The 22,407-nt window shown below is 34.6% G+C and overlaps 2 protein-coding genes across 2 annotated transcripts; both read left to right on the plus strand.

The window, feature by feature from the left end:
- Nucleotides 1–5,970: 5,970 nt before the first annotated feature.
- On the plus strand, nucleotides 5,971–10,343 carry LOC104211560 (lysine histidine transporter 2-like). Its single transcript, XM_009760636.2, has 7 exons — nucleotides 5,971–6,418; nucleotides 7,463–7,846; nucleotides 8,639–9,032; nucleotides 9,413–9,518; nucleotides 9,616–9,707; nucleotides 9,850–9,918; nucleotides 10,003–10,343. Exons 1-7 carry the CDS (start codon nucleotides 6,231–6,233, stop codon nucleotides 10,099–10,101), a joined length of 1,332 nt encoding a protein of 443 aa, XP_009758938.1. The 5' UTR covers nucleotides 5,971–6,230; the 3' UTR covers nucleotides 10,102–10,343.
- Nucleotides 10,344–12,908: 2,565 nt separating this feature from the next.
- LOC104211559 (protein PLASTID TRANSCRIPTIONALLY ACTIVE 10) lies at nucleotides 12,909–20,734 on the plus strand. The gene is made up of 12 exons (XM_009760635.2): nucleotides 12,909–13,718; nucleotides 14,037–14,096; nucleotides 14,204–14,233; nucleotides 15,036–15,109; nucleotides 15,208–15,289; nucleotides 15,997–16,070; nucleotides 16,239–16,305; nucleotides 16,455–16,547; nucleotides 16,934–17,110; nucleotides 17,180–17,230; nucleotides 17,946–18,097; nucleotides 20,110–20,734. The coding sequence occupies exons 1-12, from the start codon at nucleotides 12,975–12,977 to the stop codon at nucleotides 20,552–20,554; spliced, it is 2,049 nt and encodes a 682-aa protein (XP_009758937.1). The 5' UTR covers nucleotides 12,909–12,974; the 3' UTR covers nucleotides 20,555–20,734.
- The last annotated feature ends 1,673 nt before the right edge of the window (nucleotides 20,735–22,407 follow it).

The following is a 22,407-nucleotide window of genomic DNA, read 5'->3' on the forward strand; positions in this document are numbered from 1 at the left end:
TAAGAAAATGTTGGCAAAGACATGCTTACTGGTGTGCAGCTGAAAATTCGTGGGAAGCAAAGATAATGAAGGAGAAGTCCAAAAAACTTCATATGTGACGGAGAGTGGCCACATCAAATACTCGAGCCCCAGGACAATTTTACTAAAAGTTAGATTTATCAACTAGTAAAAAGAGAAAATTGTCCAGAAGCTCGAGTGTTTGATCTGACCACTCTCCTTCACATATGAAGTATTTAGACTTTTCTTTCATTATCTTTGCTTCCCATGAACTCCCTGCTACACCCAATAAGCATGTCTCTGCCAACATTTCTTGTTTTTCTTTGAATATAAATTTAAAGAAATATGATAGAAGTCTATGGATAACAATGAAAATTTTCAAGTGAAGAGATCATTAATATAGCCAATTAAAGAGTGCACCTAATCAATTTAATATCTATAAATGCTGAAGATATTGTTAACTGTTTTTTGTTCAGAGAAATTGAATGTAACAAGATAAGTAGGTGGCAAAACAAGTAAGAGGTAAATGCTAGTAGTTGGTAAATGCAATAAAAAAATAGTAAAAAATAAGGCCACAAAAAGTAGGTGATATAGGTGATAAATGACAAAAAGTAGCTAGAAAATGCAAAAAATATAGCCCAATGTGCTGAAGATTTTTAGTGTATTTCTAAAAACTTCAGCCCTTGATAAAGCTGAAGTTTTTGTATTGGATTCAATAGTTTTTGTCATACAGCTTTTTCAAAACACTTCAGCATATTCTACTGAAGTTATTTAGTGTATTTCTAAAAACTTCAGCTCTTGATAAGCTGAAGTTTTTTTGTTGGATTCAATATTTTTTTGTACAGCTTTTTCAAAAAAACTTCAGCTCAATGTGCTGAGGTTTTTTAGTGTATTTCTAAAAACATCAACATTTAAAAAACAGAAGTCATTTACTTCATGCTTAAGTTTTTTCAACAAAAATGTACTTAAAATTCATAATAAAAGACAGAAACATATTTGTATGAACAAAAGTGAAATAAAAAAATACTTAATGTATATTCACAAATTACAAATCATGTGCAACCAATCCTCTAATCAAAATATTCATATACAGTCTCTTCAAAATCTCCATAATCATGTCCTTGTTGTTCTTCTGGAGTTTCATAGCCGCTATCTTTTTTCCACTTTCCATGAGCCCAATGATTGGCAGCCAATTCTCTTCTGAAGGTCAATGACTGACTTTGATATAGCTGCATAAGCTCACCAAATTCTTTTTGAGCTGCCTCGAGTCTTTCTGAAAAATCATTCAAAAACACAACAAAGAAAATAAAATATGTAAAGTTTCAAACTGTAAAAAATATACTTCGATCAAATGTAATAAATTCATGATCTATAGAATACCTTGACGTTTGTCTTCGCTGTGGTTTCCCCATGCTGCATGCCTTTCTCGATATCAGCAATTCCAGCTTCATTCAATTGTGCACCAACGTCGAGGAGCATTGGAGTATTATCTAGAAGGTTTTTCTCAACTCTACCTTCATTTAATTCAGCATCATCAGAGACTTTTTGAGTTGTGTCAACTGAAGCACAACTAGTTTCAACTTCCACTGCATGTTCATAAAGAGGGGGAGTAGATCAACTAATTTTTGTATATATATAACATAGTAAAAATTTATACTTGTAGTGAATATTTCACTACAGGACATTATCAAAAAGATCAGTTAAAACTTCAATTTCTAAGAAGGCTGAAGTTCGACAGTTACAAAAACAAAAACTTCAGCTCTAGAGCTGAAGTTCGACAGCTACAAAAAAAAATCTTGCTGAAGTTTTGTTTCATGTTTTGTGTTTTTTTGTTATATATTTTTATGAACTATTTTAAACTTCACACTTTATACCTGTAGTAACAATTTCCTGCGTATCACCACCTAAAATTTCCTTGCAAATAGTTAGTGCTCCATCAAACAAATTGCCCTGTCCAATATCGCTTTGCAAAGAACAACTCGATGCATGTTTTTCTGTACCAACAACTTGATCATCTGCACCTTGTTGTTGAACATGTTCATCACATTCACCAGCCGCTTCCTTACGTGTAGCATTATCATCTGCGACTTTACGCGATGGATCATGAGCAACATGTTCTTTAACTTGATTATTTGCACATTGCTTGCTTCCAACATTCTCAGTTGCTAACTATTCTTCATCATTTACATCTCTGCTCAATATATCAGCACTGGAACGTTCCTCTTCAACTTGTTTCTGAACATGTTGATCGCCTTCAAAAGACGCTTCCTCACGTGTAACATTTACATCTGCGACCTTATCTGATGCATTAATATCTGATGGAGGTTCGTAACAGTCAATCACCCTATCATATTCTCGATGGTTACTCAAATCAATTGCCATCGTCCATTTCATTTGATTTGTTGACAATCTTAACAACTGTTCAAACTTCTCATCGAAATATTCCTAGAAAAACAATTACTAACAATGATTAATCTGAATAACATCAGCAGAAATAAAAAGACTTCTCTATAAATTAGTTTACCATCACTTTTACAAAAACCGCATCAACAATAGCAGATCGCTCATCCTTTTTAAACTTATCGAAAACTTTGTTCACGATCGTGCTTCTTTCTTTTTCTGCATGCCTTTAAACCTCCGTCGTTAACCTCTAGAATAGATAAACAACAAAAATTCAGATATAGAAGAAAACTTCAGCTCAAAAACATGTTGTACTTTTACAAAAACAAAACCAAAAAACTTCAGATCAAAACTTACAGAACATATTGTCTCAAGTAATTCATTGTCATCAAAGTCAGATGTAGAACGAGTAGAATGACTCTGGGTACGAGATGATTCGCCAATAAAAAGAATTCGATTTGGTTCTTTTGATCGACTCCGACTACGTGGTGATTCACCAATGACAAGAATTCGATTCGCTTCTTTTGATCGACTCAGAGTACGCGGTGATTCACCAGTTGACGGAACTGCATTAACTACCTTTGAACGAATTAAAGGCATTGAATTCAATTCCTCTTCTGTAGGAATTATATCCAATACCCTAAAGTCGTGATATCTCTGTTTAATACAAAAAAGTATATTATGAGGAGAAATAAACTAATACATCAACATATTAACACAAAGACAAAAAAAGTAACTTACTTCATGAGTACTGAACATATAATAAAGTTCAGCAAATTTAGGCTCTCCCACACATACATAACGTAATATCCTGGGAATCTGAGGGGTATCAAGGTACTCATCCTCTCTTATATACCTCTCCCGAACATCTGGGAAGCGCTCATAGAACCAAGCACATAACGGATATGGAAATCCACCAAGTTTATACTCAGTTGTATGTAATTTGTTCTGCTTGTCCAATGCATATTTCAGTGAATAAATGAGCTTCTCATAAGCCACATTACCCCAAGAATATTCAGCACAAACCTTATCATCTTCAACAATAGATGCATACTCCTCCATCACACATGACTCAGTATTTTTTCCAAACAAAATAGACTCTACAACAAGAATTTCTATAAGCTTAACAACATCATCATCATCACTCTCGCATACATGTACGTGATTCACAACATTCTTTGGAATTTCATTGCGAGTTATAAAACTTCGAATATCCTTCAAAGTCACACCCTTGGACTTACCAAAATACCGCTTCAGAATATTGCTCTCTCGATTAATTGGTTTTTCAATATTATGTGTTGTGATCCGCAAACCACACATAATGTGAAAGTCTTCAAGAGTGAAGGAAACATCATGACCAAAATCTTGAAACTAATAGAGTCTCGATCATTGGTGAATATTCAAGAAAGACACAGACAATGAACCAACTTCATGCTGCATTGGAAACTCTCCATAGCCATAATGTATTGAAATGTACCATTAGTAAGCTTATCCCGTTGTGTAGGAGTCAAGAAAGTTGCAATTAATTTCTTCAAATCATGGTTCCTCTTCCAGTAACCCTTACAGTTAAACCAATCTCCAAACTCAAAATATCTTTGCCTTGGTCTTGTAGGTGGAGGAGCAGAGACATAAGGACCTGGGGGTATTATAGATTGTCTATGTGCTTTAGGTGTTTTGCCTACTTTAGCTGCATTAGGATCTTTAGGTGCTTTGGGAGCCATCTGTTCAAAAAAAGTAAAAGTTACAAAAAATAACATCAGGACATTATCAAAAAGATCAGTTAAAACTTCAATACCTAAAAAGGCTGAAGTTCGACAGTTATAAAACAAAAACTTCAGCTCTAGAGCTGATGTTCGACAGTTATAAAACAAAAACTCCAGTAACAAACACAAAAACTTCAGCTCCTTAAGCTGGATTTCACCAGTTACAAACACAAAACATTCAGCAAAAAAACATGTTGTAGTTTTGACAAAAAACAAAACACAAATTCTGTTTATCTAAGGTATCATTGAACTATTATAAAACAAATAATACTTCAGCTCTTAAATAGTATCATATATTTAACTCTCAAAATTTTTAAATACTCGTTCAAAAAACATAAATATAGAATTTTCATCAACAACATAAACACTCATTCAAAAAACCTAAAAACACAATCGTAAAAGTAAAACTAATGCATGACTATCAAAACCAAAACCAGAAATTAAATCGTAAAATAAAACCTAGAAAGTTAATGCAATGTACCTGTGATTAAATCGTAATGTGGGAACAACGACGACTAGCAGTTGAAAAATCAAAACAACAACGAAAACCGTTTGATTTCAGAGAAGAACAAATCAAAAAACGCGGATAACAGGAGTGAGAGACAGAGACAGTAGAGGACTAGTGTATACTTGGAGAGAAAGTAGTCTTTTAATAAAGAAGGGCAAAACAGTCTTTTCAAATGACTTTTAACAAAAAAAACGGGTACGGGTGCAAATAGAAAGACAAAGCGGCTACAGGTTAAAACGGGGCGTCCAAACTCCAAATAGGACGCCCCGTGCAATTTTTACAGGCAGATTGGAATAGGCTCAACTACAATTCAGTCCACAAGCAGCATAGTAAAGAGCTTATTAATACATAAAAGTTAGAGTGAAGCGGCACACAATTTCTGGTAAATTCACTTACAACTTCTCAACTGATTTTTCTCTCTCTTGCTAACTCTCTTTCTCACCTCTAACCTCCTTCTCTTCTTCTTCTTTCAGGTTACTCATGGAGTAATGTCGCTTTCATTGTAGAATTAACATTGTTGTAATCCCAATTCTATTACGATTAATAAATAAATCCCGTTTTTTCTCATTATCTTCTTCTTAATCTCGATTACAAATTCTAGTATATTACATTCACTATGTGAATATATGCGTACATATTACCCTCCCCAGACCCCACTTGTGAGATTATACTGGGTCGTTGTTGTTGTTGTATGTGAATATATGCATGCATGGACTGGTTAATTAAGTAGAATTCCCACCCTATCTTTGTATAAAGGGAATCAATCGTGGATTGTTGTGTATTCTGTTTCCTATATTCTGGGGATATATAGGTCATTTATTATTTGTGGGAACTCACTTCCATAATCCATATCAACAGAATTTCCTGAATTAGTAGAACTTAACTCAAGAAATTCTGTTGATACCATAAAAGTTGAACAAAATCCTCCCCTGCGGAGAATCTTAAGAATCTGAAATGCTATATGTTAATAACGAATTACAGGGGTCATTTTACTTTCACCCTACCCGCGAATATTGTGCTGATTTTATCCGTTTGATCGAATAAGGTATTTGGGGAAGAATAGCGTGTATAATTGGTAGGTTAGGATTTTTACTACTTGCCTCCAATGTGTAAATTTTTTAGTTAAGATAAAATACATCGAAAGCGTAGATAATTATAATCGTAATTATTTGCATGAAGCAACTATTTTTAGGGAAAAATAATGCGGCAGGGATAAGGTATAAATATTTTAAATTTAGTATCCAACTCCGAGTATGAGCAGGTTAATTATATATTGATGTTTCATTAATTAAAGCGGCAGAGTTTGGATAATATATGAAACTTTAATCCTTATAACGATAAAATAGAAAGGCAAAAGGGTCATGATACAATCCCAAATAGAGTTTTAAAAGGAAACAAACTCTGTTATATAAGGGGAGAGGGTCATCACGCTCTAGACACTTTCAACAGTCCCCAGTCTCTACGTATACATTACAATTACAACTCAAATAATCCTCTAAGAAGGGAATATATATCCAGAAAATTGAGACAGAGAAAAAGAAAACAAAGGAAATTAAGAGAAGATGACTGGAGAGGAGAAGAAAAAGAGAGGATCAGGATCTGAGGGAAGCAGTAATAAGGATCTGAACGATTGGCTACCAATCACATCATCAAGGAATGCAAAGTGGTATTATTCGGCGTTTCACAATGTCACTGCCATGGTTGGTGCTGGTGTTCTTGGCCTCCCTTATGCCATGTCTCAGTTGGGTTGGTATGTTTCTCTACTACCTCTTCACTATACCAAAATTATATATCTAGAGGCGGATCTAGGACAAATTGTATGAATATGAATAATTTAACGAACTATACATGTAGATTATGATCTATTTTCTTCAAAATATATGCATATAATAATATTATAGTACTCATCCTAAACTCACTTGCTCTAGATCTTAAATTTGTGTTATATTTTGATTATTGCTTATGATATTAATTGAAACGTTACCCCAATTCCCAGGCTTAAAGTTTAGTCTAGTCATAGACAAACACGTACGAGTATATTTCTTCTTTCTTATGATGGGTGGGGAAAACAAGCATGCAGTTACTAATCTATACATTAAAAATAAATCTTACAAGGCTACAAGCATAGAACTTATATTATGAGAGTTTAACTTGTTCCTTTTCCATGCAAGGGTTACTATTATCAGTGTAGTTTAACATGCGTGATGCTATCAATTACGCCACCCCGTTTTAATTTGTTTGAATCTTTTCGAAGTACAAGGGTCAAATTGACTAATTTTCTATATGAATTCGGACATAGATTCCCTTAGTTTGTTTCAAGTAAAACTTACATATTTAGAAATTGCATAGAAGGTACTATAAGTCACAATATTTAACAATTCACAGTATTAAAAAACTATTTGCAAAAAATATAATTAAAAAAATCGTGTTTGACTCCACAAATATTAGTAAAAGGTTCATTCTTTTTAAAATCGAGGGATGTTTATAGAGACGGACCTATGCTATTCCAAGAGGGTCACCGGCACCCAAAAAGTTTGGCAATAATTCCATATATATATATGTATATATTTTTAGAAAATTGTGATATATTAGCAGTGACACCTATATACAAAGCTAATTTCGGTTGAATCCAAAATTGCACCCACGATCTTCCAATGCTTCTCAATGTTTATCGTAAAAGTTTAGTTATAATTAACTTAATACATAAAAAGAATGCGCCATTACTAGATGCTTCGTAATTGCTAAATATTTTGTTAGTGGAGTATTAATTTCATATTATATAATATTTTGACAGGGGTGCTGGAGCAACAGTAATGGTATTATCATGGGTGATAACACTATACACCTTATGGCAAATGGTAGAGATGCATGAGATGGTTCCAGGTAAAAGATTTGACAGATACCATGAGCTGGGGCAACATGCATTTGGTGAAAAACTTGGTCTTTGGATTGTGGTTCCTCAGCAGCTAATGGTTGAAGTTGGTGTGAACATAGTGTATATGGTCACTGGTGGCAAATCCATCAAAAAGATATATGATACAGCTTGTCCTAGTTGTAGACCATTGAAAACCACTTATTTTATCATGATGTTTAGTTCTATTCACTTCTTCCTTTCCCATTGTCCCAATTTCAACTCCATCACTCTTGTCTCCTTCCTTGCTGCCATCATGTCTCTCAGGTTTTTCTTCTACTTAATTACTTGCTTTTTCTTTTCGGTTTATTTTTTTATATATGCTGATTAATTGTCCTTCCCCGGATCCCGCGCATAGCGGGAACTTAGTGCACCGACTAACTATCCAGACCTCACTTGTGGAAAATCACTAGGTTTGTTGTTGTTATATGCTGACGATATAAAATAACCTAGTTCTTTACACTATTAGGTTGGATAACTAATGTATTTGTTCATAAAAAGTGAGATCATTACTTGTTTAACTTTCAATATACAGAAAGTGTAGATTTTTTTAAAAATAGCTTAACGTTTATTCACTGACAATAGAGGAAAGGAATAATAATAATTGATTCCTATAAGTTTTTCCTACAGAAAATCTAGTACCAAAAGATGTTTACCCAACCAGATTGTTGTAAAGAATATTACATGTAAGTGTCCATAATAATGAATGAGTTAGTGATTAACCTGAAATATAAGATAGAGTACTTGTTATAATATAATAGTATCACTTTTGTTTAGAACAATTAATTTAAATAGCCGCACATCCAACCATTTAAACTAAAAATAGCTGGGCAGATGTACAATACTATATTTATAATTCATGTATAGTATATGTATAACCATGTCCAATCATTGTATAATTATGCATAGGAAAAGTAAACAGTGGATCCGACCAGCTATTTGTGGAAAGGTCCCTTTTGTTTACATTCAGTTTATAGTATAAGTTGTCTTTTTTTTTTTCAAAGAACTTTTCTCTATTGACTTACAGTTCTTTTTTCTGGTTATGTATAAATTGTGCAGTTATTCAACCATAGGTTGGGGAGCATCAGTACATAAAGGAATATCACCAGAGGTTGATTACAGTCCAAGGGCATCAACAACTACAGGAAGAGTATTTGGTTTCTTGAGTGCTTTAGGAGATGTTGCTTTTGCATTTGCTGGTCATAATGTTGTCTTGGAAATTCAGGCAACTATGCCTTCTTCTCCTGAAAAACCAGCCAAGAAACCTATGTGGAAAGGAGTCATTTTTGCCTACATTGTTGTGGCTTTGTGTTACTTTCCTGTGGCTTTTGTTGGCTATGCAGTTTTTGGGAAAAGTGTTGAGGATAATGTCTTGATCTCCCTTGAGAAACCTGCTTGGCTTATTATCATTGCTAACGCCTTCGTTGTTGTCCATGTTATTGGAAGCTATCAGGTCAATAATCTTCTTCGTTACCCTTAATTTTTTTTAATATTTCGATACTCGAAACTCACTGGTCCGACTAATTCGTATTCGCACAACATAGAGCCCATTAAAAGAAAAAATGGTTCTTATTACCAGAAGTATTTTCATTCGTAACTCGTAAGGCTCGAATTCCATACTTCTGGTTGAGGGTGACGGCTCAGGGCACGGTTTGAATTTTTTTGGTGAATAATGAGTTCGGCCCTCTATAATTCTTCTACACTTATATTTGGTCCAGTATAGTTTTTAAACTCGTGACGTGCGCCTAATCTACTTTAAAAGTTTAGCATAATATAATGGTATCTCATGCTTAAACTATACTAATTGTTATTTTTACTTGCTTGATGTTGTAGGTGTTTGCAATGGGTGTGTTTGACATGGTGGAATCTTACTTGGTGAAGCAAAGGAAATTCACTCCAACTAAAACGCTACGGTTTATTGTTCGGACTAGTTATGTTGGTATGTCACAGCATTCAACAATTTAAATGTTGATTAATTTGCTCAGTAAATTAAAGCTTGGACATAACTTATTGTTTTCTTATTTTGTGTTGTGCAGCCCTAACAATGTTTCTTGGTATAACATTCCCATTCTTTGGTGGGCTACTGGGTTTCTTTGGAGGATTTGCATTTGCTCCGACCACTTACTTCGTAAGTCAATTCTCTATCTAACTTCGTCTCAATTTTTACTGGATCTCATATAAAAAATGTCATATAACTAAAATAACATTTGCGATGGATCGATAAAATCAAATCTCTCAGATATTGACATGCCTTTACACTGTTGTTGCAGCTTCCTTGTATCATGTGGCTTGCAATCTACAAACCTAAAAAGTTTGGCTTGTCTTGGTTCACTAATTGGGTATGTTACAAAACTTGCATATTTAATTCTATTGAGAATTGATAGGCTTTGATTGTATTGCTAATTGTACTTTGTTTAATGCAGATATGCATCATACTTGGTGTTCTTCTGATGATTTTAGCTCCCATTGGTGCCTTGAGGCAAATCATATTGCAAGCCAAGGACTACAAGTTCTATTCTTGATTATAGAAAACTAGATAAATTTCCTCGTGACAAAAGATTTTTAGTATTTGTCAGACGATGTTTTAAATTAAATAATATTTAGTTATTTTAGTTTCATAGCTGTATTACTACTATATTTAATATCTTATATACTGTTAGACAGTCCTGCTTAAGGAAGTTGGGTTGAGATTTAGGCTCTTATTATTTGTCAAATCTTTTAAGCTACATTGGTGACCTATAACCTCATCAAAGGATTGTTATTATTGCACAATCTCTTAAAGTTAATTAATCAATTTGTCAGAGAATGAGTCCGTGCTTTAGTTTATTTTATATCTATGTGTTCACCACATTCTCTGTCTGCATTAGCTTCTCTAATTATCTGAGGAACAAAAATTGCTGTAGTACTCCACAAGTTAACAATAGAAAAGCTACGTAATCTTTGTTTCTATTTGATTTTAGTATGAATACCATGTAATCTCGAAGAGTAACATGAAAGATTTGACCTTTATATATCGTTGAGGCAACAAAGGAATGTAAGGGTTCAAGTTATACTAAAAGTATTGTGTCGGAATTATAAATATTATATGCGTTTTTGGTAGATGTTTGGTTTATTGAATTAAAAATGGAATATACGGGGATAAAATATAGAGTATGTGTTTGATTTTACACCTCATACTGCATCGCCGCCTGGTCCTTTCGAACCTTAATCTTAAGAAATTCCTGAACGAGAAAGCGGTATGTATGGTTGGCGTATGCCTGGAAACTAGTCCAGAATGATATCATCAACTGCACGATAGACCATGAGTAAGCACTTTTGACAGCAAGAGAAGAGTCAAAAAAAATTCTCAGAGTACATGAACCTTTACATGTTGTACATGTTTGTATTTTAAATTTTAACCTTGATCTTCTTAAATGACTTGGGAAGAAGAGTTTTTAAGTTGTCTTTGTTGGGATTCGAAGTTGGTGAACGAGAAATAGATGGAAGAAATGTGAAGGGAAGTTGAGTTATTCCCTTATGCTTTGATAGTGGAAAGAAAATGGAATATGCTTATATTAAAAAAGCACTTCTCTTGGTGTTAATTGGGTTGGAAATAAGGTAAGCCTCGTGCCGTCGTCGCTTGACTCGGCTTCGGTCAATAATTAATTGATTAATTTCCAACACCTCGGGTATTTGAGGGGAATAACTTTCTTAAGAACACACTGTGCATTCAGTGAGCTCGATTTCATTCCAAAATTTAATTCAGATTCTATTTTGAGATTTTGCTTTACTTCTGATTTTCTGTTTTTGTTTTCTGTTACAAAAATTTTACTGTTTCATAATATTCTAGTTAGCAATCTTATGATTGTTTTATATTAGGATTAGCTCATTTTCCCACGGGGGGTGCGATATTAAGAATAATATTAAAATAATGCTATAAATAATCTCGGGATTACTATACTTGAAAAGAAATTTTTAACCAAACACATGATAAAAATGATAATGCACATTTGCAATGTATAGAGAACCAATTGGATCTCTTGTAACCAATTTTCAACGGGGCATTTGTATTTATACTCACTTTTTGGGTCAAGTTTTAACTTGTGTTCACTTTGCAAAAAAAAAATTGCAAGCGTATCCACTTTTTCGCGTAACTTCAGCATACGGAGCTGAAGTAGCAAAGACAATCATGCAAAACTTCAGCATTCTAGTAGACGGGCCTGAAGCAGCAAAAATTGCTGAACCAAGTGTGCTGAAGTTTTTGTTTGTAATTGCTGAACTTAAGCATATTAGCTGAAGTTTTGTTCTCTATTTGCTGAAGTTTTTGTTTGTAATTGCTAAACTTAAGCATAGTAGCTGAAGTTTTGTTCTCTATTTGCTGAAGCTTTTTTCTCCTGGATTCATTAGTTTACAAAAACTTCAGCAGAAGATGCTGAAGTTATTTAGTTCATTTATAAAAACTTCACCACTAAATAAGTTAAAGTTTTTTTGTCCTGGATTTATTAGTTTTCAAAAACTTCAGTAGAAGATGCTGAAGTTATTTAGTTCATTTATAAAAATTTCAGCACTAAATAAGCTGAAGTTTTTTTGTCCTGGATTCATTAGTTTTGTCATAAAGCTTTTTCAAAAATTTGAGCAGAAAATGCCGAAGTTATTTAGTTTATTTGTAAAAACTTCAGCACTATATAAGCTGAAGTTTTTAAAAAAGCTTTCTAACATACTAGATAAATAATCACATTGTCAACAGTATCTAAATCATAAATTTGGAAACAATAAACGTGAAAAGAATAGAATTATCATGAAAAAAATCACTAAGTGTGACCTTAAACTTCCCGTACGTGGAAATATTCACAAATTATTATCTATTAACTTACGTAATTATTTATAATTTGTTTTTAAATAAGCTGATAAATATACTTATGGCAATCATCCCATGAACTGAAGTTTCATAGCAGTACCAATAGCAACAGAAGAAAGAAGAAGAAAACGAAGGAGGAGGAGAAAGGAGACTGAAATTATTTAAAAAGTGGGTATAAGTTAAAACTTTAAAAAAAAAATAGGTATAGATTAAACGAGGGCGACCAAATAGGGCAACCCGCGCAATTTTTACATTTTCAATAGATATCTGGTAACAGTATCCAATAATCACCCCTTTCTTTTTTCTATCTTAAAATAAGAATTAAATAAGCAGTTTTTCAAACTTAAAAATGTGAAAACGTGACAAGGTAGTCTTAAATCAATTAATCTCCATTATTTTCAACAAAATTATGGTATTCATAATTGATGCATGCCAGTAATTAAGTCTTGAAGGAGCAAAGATATGGTAATAAAGAAAATAAAAAGAAATTGAACAAACCAACTTTATCTATACAAAAACGAAGCAATCTAGGGGAGAGGGAGGCATTCCAATCTGAAAATGCAAATTCTTCAAACCTCTTCTTTGTTCTTCACATTCCCATCTTCTAAAACCCTCCTTAAACCCCAATCTTCAAAATTCAATTCTTTTTCTTTCTTCCCCTGTTCTTTATCCAAGCCTTCCCGACCTCTTACACTTAACTGTTTCAGTTCAGATGAATTCCCAGTAGGTGATGACGACGCATTCCTTGAAGCATTTGGGCCCAAAGAGAAAGAATCAGAAGAAGAAGCTCGTCGCAAAAACTGGGTCGACCGTGGTTGGGCTCCATGGGAAGAAATCCTCTCACCTGAAGCTAATTTCGCCCGAAAATCACTTAACGAAGGTGAAGAAGTCGCCCTTCAATCTCCTGAAGCTATTGAAGCTTTTAAAATGCTTAGCCCAAACTACCGAAAAAAGAAAATTTCAGAAATGGGTATAACGGAAGATGAGTATTACGCTAAGCAATTTGAGATTAAAGGCGAAATTCCTGAGCCTTTGAGTACTATGTGGGCTGGGCCTTTAGTGGTTCGTCATGTACCGCCTAGGGATTGGCCGCCGAGGGGGTGGGAGGTTGATAAGAAGGAATTGGAGTTTATTAGGGAAGCCCATAAGTTGCAGTCAGTGAGAGTGGACTATGATAAAGTGGAGGAGATGGTGAAAATGGAAACTGATGATATGGGGTTGGACCGGTATAAGATGTTCTTGAAGCAGTACAATGAGTGGGTTGCTGCTAATAAGGATAGATTGGAACAAGAATCTTATAAGGTAATACAGGGTTATTTGTATCCGTTAATGAGGTTTTATGTTAATGTTAGGCTATTAGTATGACAACTTAAATTTAATGCATTGCCGAAGTCTTTAATTCTTGTTGTGCTATCTCAAATAATGTATTTAGAGGTAGCATGTATAAGTGTTCAAGTCTGCTACTTGCTTTTATCTTTAACATTGAGTTGATTATTTTGATGTAAAGTTTTTTCTTTTTTACGCGCTTCACTTTTGTCTGAAAAAATGCTTAAAAAAGAATGTATATTTGTTCATCTTTAATATTGTACTACTTATGCGCAATTTGTGATGTCTGTGCAGTATGACCAGGATTATTATCCTGGGAGGAGAAAAAGGGGAAAGGATTACCAAGATGGAATGGTATGATAGTGTTGCATTTCCTGTTGCTGTTGAATATTTTTGCTCTTTATTTAGGGTTAGTGATGGATGTTTTTGTCATAACTTTTCCCCTATTCATTTGGTTGCAGTATGAACTCCCGTTTTACTACCCAGGACAAGTAAGTTGCTTTCTTTTCCCTTTCTCTGATGATAATATCGTGAATCTTACTTTTGACTATTAGGAACTCTGTTTTCATACATCTTGATGGATGAATATGAAAAGTTGTGCAGTTATTGAAGAGATTACGAAGTGCTTTAGCCATATTTTACTTTTAAAAGTCTGAGCGGGATAATCCTGATAAAAAAATTGTCTGAGCAGGATAATTTGATTCTTGTATATTTTTATTCAACCGAACGAGCTTAATGTTATTGTAGTCTGTAGTTCCACCTTTTTTCTCTTTTGTCTTTTGGTTCTTTTATGTTTCTCCCTGTAGTTTCTATCACTATATCTTTGAGTAGTTTCTCCTACAGTTTGGCGGTAGAAATAAACATGTATGCACTTTTGAAGAGAAATGATAGAACCTTATATTCTAATTTTACTTTAGCCACATTTTTTTTGCCGGTATCCCATGCTAACCCTTTTTGTCAAAGTTTGATACGATCTTTTGTTATCTAGAGGTGCACATTCATTTTCTCTCTAGTTTTAATTACTAGAGCAATTTGACATGCATGTTCAATGTCTTTGTAATATGTAAACTGTAAATTTATGTCTCACACCAAATCTAGGAAACTGTAAAATTAACACAAAACTAAAACCTCATCGAGGTTTAGTGTTATCCATTTCAGATTGAAAGGACATAAAGCTACTTTTTGTAATATGTCTTGCATTGCTCAATTCAATTGGAAATTATATCAATTTATTAATCATTGCGACACATGAGTTTTAACGAAAGGCAAGCTTATAGGAAGTCTTTTTTTCAGATTTGTGCAGGTAAGGTGACAGCTATACATCTTTATCAAGGAGCATTTGTTGACATTGGAGGTGTTCATGATGGGTAAGCTTGTTCATATGACCCGTATAACCAAATTCCGGACGTATAGATGAGAACTTCAGATTATTGTGTTTGATGATTTCTTCGTCAATGCATTTCAGGTGGGTGCCAATAAAGCGAAATGACTGGTATTGGATCCGCCATCACATAAAAGTTGGTATGCACGTCATAGTTGAAATTCTGGTGAGTGATGCTTAATATAATCGGAATTTCTGTACATCAAAGAACAACATCCGAGTTTCTAGTCAATATCATATCATTTGACTAGCAAGTCACTTGGGCTACGGAGTATATTGCACTATTCTGCTGAGAATCATGCTCCATTATGCACTTATCATCAGTTATCTTGTTAGTTTTTGGCTTCTCACTGAACTTGGAATTAAGTGTATTAGTTAAACACCAGATTGCAGATTTAGCCTATCTTCATATGTATTCAGAGGTTATAGGAATCGATACATTGATTGCCATGCATTATTGAGAAAATCTGCTAGATGTTGGGGCCAGTAGGAGCCTTATTTCTGGGATGTCATTCAATATACACAATTATATTAGGCATGTGTATGAGTTTAGGTTACAAAACATATAGCTGCTCTTAATTTGGCTGTCTCGGAAAAAAGCAGGTAGCCCAATCAGTTTTTTGGTTCATTTGCGCTTATTCTTACCTTCTTTCTTTTAACCATCTTTGTGAAATTGAGATAATTTTCTGGATTCTGTTATAAAGTACAAAGGCAGGACATCTGATCTTGTATGCTCATGTATAAACTTACTTATGTATATCTTGTAGTTTCACTTCTCCTTTCTGGTTCACAACTATTTTCATATTTAAGATGCTTGAGACAATCTCAATTACGGTGGATTGATGCCTTAATATTTTTTTTGTTCCTTTTCAGGCTAAACGTGATCCTTACAGGTTTCGGTTCCCTATTGAGATGCGCTTTATTGATCCTAACATAGATCACCTAATGTATGTAGATTTGCAAATCTTAATTTTCTGGTTTTTAAGTGCATTTATGATCTTTCTAAGACATTCATTTCCCAAATTTAGTCATTGTTCATAATATGCTTCCAGAAACACATAGATGCTGTTTTGGGTCATATATTCTGACACTAACAGAGAGTGTTATGATTGCAGCTTTAATAGATTTGATTTTGCGCCTATATTTCACCGCGATGAGGATACAAATCTAGATGAATTGCGCGTAAGGACCATTTTATTTTGGCCGGCTTTTGTATTTCCTATTAATGGTCCTATTATATGATGCATGATTTGGTTCATATTTCGTAGGATGTTGGATTCACTTTATCTTCTATTTTATGATTTTTCTGTCTGTCTCATTTCACTTCATAGCGTGACTGTGGAAGACAACCTCTTCCTAGAAAAGACCCTGGAGTCCAAGTCGAAGAAGAACCAATATTATCAAATCACCCCTACGTGGACAAGGTATGCCTCTTTGTTGAAGCATTTATACAGCTTTGAAAGCTGGAGCTTAGTTCTGCATGAGCTCTTCAAACTAGTTACGTTGAAGTAGCCATTGCAATATGTCTATATAACTATAATAGCCATAAAATTCTGCTTAAGCTTCTTTTGACAACTTTAACTATGTTGTTGATTAAAATCTCCTTTGAAGTTGCTATGTGTTGTATGAATGTGCTTAAAAATGGATCAAACTGATCAATGTTAACCCCCTTTACTGAAGTAATTGATCCATGTCTTCATATTTTTAAACTGCTGACCCCAAAATTTATCTCTTAGCAACATGCGTATTGGATCACCTTAGACCATCTCAGCTAACAAGTCCTGATTAACATTTATATCTTATTCTGCAGTTATGGCAGATCCATAATGCTGAACAAATGATTCTGGATGACATGGAGGCAAATCCTGTTAAATATAAAGGCAAAAACTTGACAGAGTTAACTGATGATGAAGATTTTGATGAAGAAAATCGCATTGAATACTCCAAAGCTTATTATAAGAAAGCGTTGCTTCCTAAAATGATTACGGTGAGCAGCTTATCAAGTCATTTTTCTGTTGTGTCATGCATCTATCTGACAAGATTGTAACTTCTGCAGAAAGTCAGTGTAAAAGAGCTTGACTTGGAAGCTGCATTTGCTGAGCGTCAGGTTTGAGATAATATTAATTACTTTGTTGTGACTAGTGATACCACTGTTATTACGTGTAGGGATGAATTAGTCGATTTGAGATTGAAATCAGGTGCTTATGAATCTAGCCTTTGACAATAAAATTAGAGACTTAGAAGTTACATGATACACTTGTTTAAAGAAAGAAAAAGAGAGAAACTACATAATACATGCTACAATTTTGAACCTTTTGAGAACATGTTAAAGAAAATTTAAAGAATCTCAATCTAATGTCTGACCTTGGGAAGAGAACTTTTGTGGAGAGTAGGAATATTCGTTACTGGTATATTACATGTCATATTAAAAGTAAACATCTGCGGTGTACAAGCAGGGTAGACTGAATTGTCTAATTCATTACAATGAATAATCAGCTTTTAGTAATGTAGAGTTCAACAATGGTTTATATATCTTGGGGATAAGTATAGACAAAAAATGATAATCTGATCATATTAAGGATACACGATGACTTGGTCCTGCTAAAAGTTTCAATTTAAAAAGAGCCTGCATTTGTTGTTAAGTTATTAAAGAAAATTTTCTTTACAGAGATGAGGTGGAGCAACAGATATACATGAGAAAAATTCTGCTTATCGTTTCCTTTGTTCATATAAAAGGTTTTTTGTATCTAAAAAATTTCTTCTTAAAGGCATCTAATGACAAGATATGTCCTCTTTGTGTGGCTTTTGTTATTGTAATGCAGCACCATAATAAACTAAGAATGGAAGCACAAGAACGAGGAGAGGTGTACAAAATTCCCAAGCTGAGACGAAACATTGAAATGGATGAATATGACTTTATCCATTGGCGTCGGTCCCTTGAAGAAAGAGAGGCTCTGTTAAGAGATATAAGCTGGTATTCCCACTGGCCTTTCTCCCCTAACTTAACAGTGCCAGGAAAACCTTTCCCCACAACCCTAACCCCCAGGAATGAAGAGAATAATTTGTTTTTGTTAAGTGTCTCGCGTTGGTTGAGGGATGGGCTGTTTGTGGCAATCCTCAGCTCATGAGCTAGAATTTGGGATTGAGTTAGGCCCAAGGTCCATTTTCTTCACACAGTATTGGAGCCAAGACCCATCCCAACTCTTGGTTTACCCAATTGTGGACCCCCATGTTACATTGTCTATGCCCCAAATGTCCAGTCTTGGCGTGCAAGGGGGTGATAAGTGTCCCACATTGGTTGAGGGATGGATTGTTCTCTCCTTATATAATCTTGGGCAATCCTCACCTCATGATCTAGCTGTTGAGGTTGAGTTCGGCCCAAGCTCCATTTTCTTCACAGTTTTATTATGCAATTGACATTCATATATAATACTCCCTCCGTTTCACTTTAAATGATGTAGTTTGACTTGGCACAAAGTTTAAGAAGAAAAAAAAGACTTTTGAAATATGTGGTCCTAAAAGCTTAAGGGGTAAAGGCTTTGTGGGGCCATGACATTTGTGGCCATAAAAGCTTCTCATTAAGGGTAAAGTGAGTAAAATGAAAAGTTTAAAGTTAAATTGTTTCTAAATATAGAAATGTATCATTCTTTTTGGAACGGACTAATAAGGAAAGTGTGTCATTTAAATTGAAATGGAGGGAGTACTAATTTCTCTACTGAAAGATTTGTTTACCTTCTCGGTTGGTTTTTGTTCAAACCTGAATTGCCTCATCATGTCTAACTTGTGGGGTTTTATCTGTATCGCGTTAATTTACAGAGCTTAGCAGCATCACTAAAGGTGCAGCGGTTGGATCTGGATATAAGATTGGAGACTGAGTGATAATTGATGCTTTAGTTATCTCAAGAATTCTTCAGATTCGTTTATGAATATCCAATACTCCAGTAGTTAGTTACTAAAAGTTTTGCTCCCTTTAGTTTGTCTTAAAAGACAAACAAGATATTTTGGTCCGTACAACTGACCTCAACTAGTTTGTGATTGCGGTGTAGTTGGTCAGTGAGTTAACATGTCATGGTGTATGCAGTGCACGAGTCACATTATACTGTCATGTTTTACCTACCTTTTAAAAGGCTGCTAACGAAGTATGGACACGGTGGTCAGCCTATACACAAAAGAATGACTGTCAACACATAAAAGTCAGAATGGTCTTATAAGGACATGTGACTCATTAACGGAGTCTGCAATAACCAGGGATTGGATGACTAAAGTTCTATCTTTTTTCCTTTGTTCACTGGATTGTTATCACAAGACGTTGTACAATTTTCTAAAATGCAATTGCTTATAGTCTGTTTTTGATGTTATCGTGGTAAGAGTATTTGAAGGGATAATAATAAGCTACCAGCAAAGTCCCAGACATAACCTACCTAGAGAAAATAGAAGACAGAATAGAAGTAATTTACAAGAATGACGTGTATATTAAAAATAAAATTGATGTCTGGTCAAAGAGTTGAAAGCATTTAGTGTTAACTTGACGTTCTCTTTAAATGAGAATATTTGACTACCTGATCTACTGCCATTGATGTCAATGTTACCTATTATGTCTTACAGCTCTTTTGCTGTTTCTTATTTTACTAGTATCTCATCTGCACCCAAGTGGCACAGATAAATTTCATGTTAATTGAGTCATAGAATGGTTCGCCTTTTCTGTTTGATCAGTGATTGGGTAGATAGCTTTGTAGCCATTTATGTCCTTGATGTATTAAATGTTTACACATGAGGGCCGTAGCATTATAGATTATATGGACTCTGACCGACATGTCTCTTTTGTCTTCTCATCTGCTTTAAAACAATGGTTGTGTTTCTCCGAGCTGTTTTTTTTTTCTCATCTATGTTAGTAACATTTAAAGAGATCCAACTTTGTCTCTCTGATGTGAAAATTCAATCTCTAAACTTAGTTTTTGATTGTGTACTTGCTTGATGCTCTTGCAGTCGGCGAGCACTGGGGCTTCCACTGGAAGAGCCCGGTAGGTATGTGGATCCAAGTGCTTTTGGAAAGGATCAGTATGATCCTGACAGTCCCTTGTATAGATATGACTACTGGGGTGAGCCAAAGAACTCAGAGAAGAGCAAGCAGGAGCGAATGACGGATGCTCACAATAAATCTATTGTTGGTAAAGGTACTGTTTGGTATGAAATGGCATATGAAGATGCTGTCAAGGAGCGGATGCAGATGGAGGCCCAAGGAATAGTGCGGGAATTGTATGATGAGGATTCTGACAGTGATGAAGTTGGTACTGATGATGACGATGATGATGAAGAAGACTTTGATTACAGCATCCTTGGCGACCCAAGTGCGAATGTATCCAACCAACCTTACGTCAATGGGACTGAATCTCGGCTATCAGATGAAGGAATGTTTGAAGATAAGTCATAGATAAGAGACTAATAGCAGCAACACTGTATTGGTAGCTTGTACAGAGCTAGGGACATTATCAAGACGAAGGCAATAAGTGGGCTTACTCATTCTTACTGAAAAACGGGGCTGTGAAATTTGTTGTAATCTTCAAGAATGTACTTGTTGCCATCAATAGAAAAGCAAACAATATTGTGTTCAGTTACAGCCTTGTTGGGTCTTGCTGAGAGTTATTTTTCTAGTTCCTGAAAGTTATCTTGCAAGCTATCATGTAGCTGTGTGGTAATTTTCACAGGTTTGAGCTACAGTTGAAGCCAGTAACATGTGTTGATATTATAGCTAAAATAACTAATGCTTACCTGCAGTTTCCGTTTGTGTGGAATAAGGAGAAGAATTGGTGTAAGCATGGCTTCTGTGAGTTGATTCTATTATCTATTGCATTACCCAAAGTACTAATAAGAAATAAGGATTTTTTTTTTTTTTTTTAACATTTGGAAGATGATTGGGCAAAATACAATATTGGCCGGTCGGCTGAAATTAATTTCATTCGCTAGCCAATAAATAAATAAATATATATATATATAGGAGGAGGAGGAGACAGGGGGCATCAAATGAATTTTTGTTAACGCAAAACTGATATATATATATATATATATATATATATATATATCCATGTATTGGGGGCAATATAACTTAGGCAATGTTTGATAGCCATTAGTTATTTTGTACAAAATTCAGCATAACTAATACTGTGTTTGGTTGTCATTTTATAATTCTACATAAATAATATATGTATAAGTTATGAGTCAATCTGTGTATTATTTTTTGCGGGATATATATGGATAAAATATTGAAATAACAAATTTACCCCTATCATTTTACACATAAAAAGCTTCCTTCTATAGATTGATTTGTATCAAACTCTTTGGAGAACAAGCATGGAGATAATGATGCCTCGCTGGCCGCTGCTACTAGGCTCTTCCTCTTTTCAATCTGTTAGAGACAAAATCAGTAAATAAGTATTTTACTTTAAAATTTATGTAGCGTATATCAATTTCTAATATAACAAACTAAAAAAAATAATCCCTCTAACCGGCAACCAAACGACCCCTAAAAATATAAATTTGTAAGTCATTTTGGATCTAGTAAATTCAGAGATTGTGTCAAATGGATTTCTTTTTTTGGTTTCCCACCCGGTGTCCGATATCTGCATTGGAGCCCGACTATATTCGGATCGCCGCATAGGGCCCCATTCGGGGAGAAACGCTTCCTACCAAGGATTTTTCTATACTCAGGGCTTGAACCTGAGACCTCTGATTAAGGGAAGAACAGTCACATCCACTGCACCACATCTTCGGTGGTGTCAAATGGAAATTAAGTCTTTTTAGTTCCTTTGAATAAAACAAAATAAATCACTCTTTATCTTTTTAGATCAACAAGTATTTATTCTTCATTTACTGTCTTTTATGGCAAATGTCATTGGAAAATTGAAAGCATTCAAGAGTTGAAGACCCGACTATATCTGAATTCGTGTAATAATCGAATATCCTCCTCTAAATATATTTTTTTGATTTCACATTCGGTGTTCGGTACCTGCATTGGAACCCGACTATATCTGAATTCGTGTCGCGTAGGATCCCATTCGGGGGAAACGCTCGAACTCGAAACCTTTGGTTAAGAGAGTAACAGTCCAATCCATTCACCACATCTTTGGTGGTGGTTCCTCTAAATATTTGACTAGCAATAGTAGAGTGCATTTTCAATTTTTCACTAATGACACACCTAATTTGCTGGAACTGCAAGCATTAACAATCAACCAATACTAATTAAGTACGTCTCAATTCCATATTAGCTGGGTGTGGGTCACATATATC

This window comes from Nicotiana sylvestris, chromosome 3, assembly GCF_000393655.2.
Source record: "Nicotiana sylvestris chromosome 3, ASM39365v2, whole genome shotgun sequence".
Classification (NCBI taxonomy): Eukaryota; Viridiplantae; Streptophyta; class Magnoliopsida; order Solanales; family Solanaceae; genus Nicotiana; species Nicotiana sylvestris.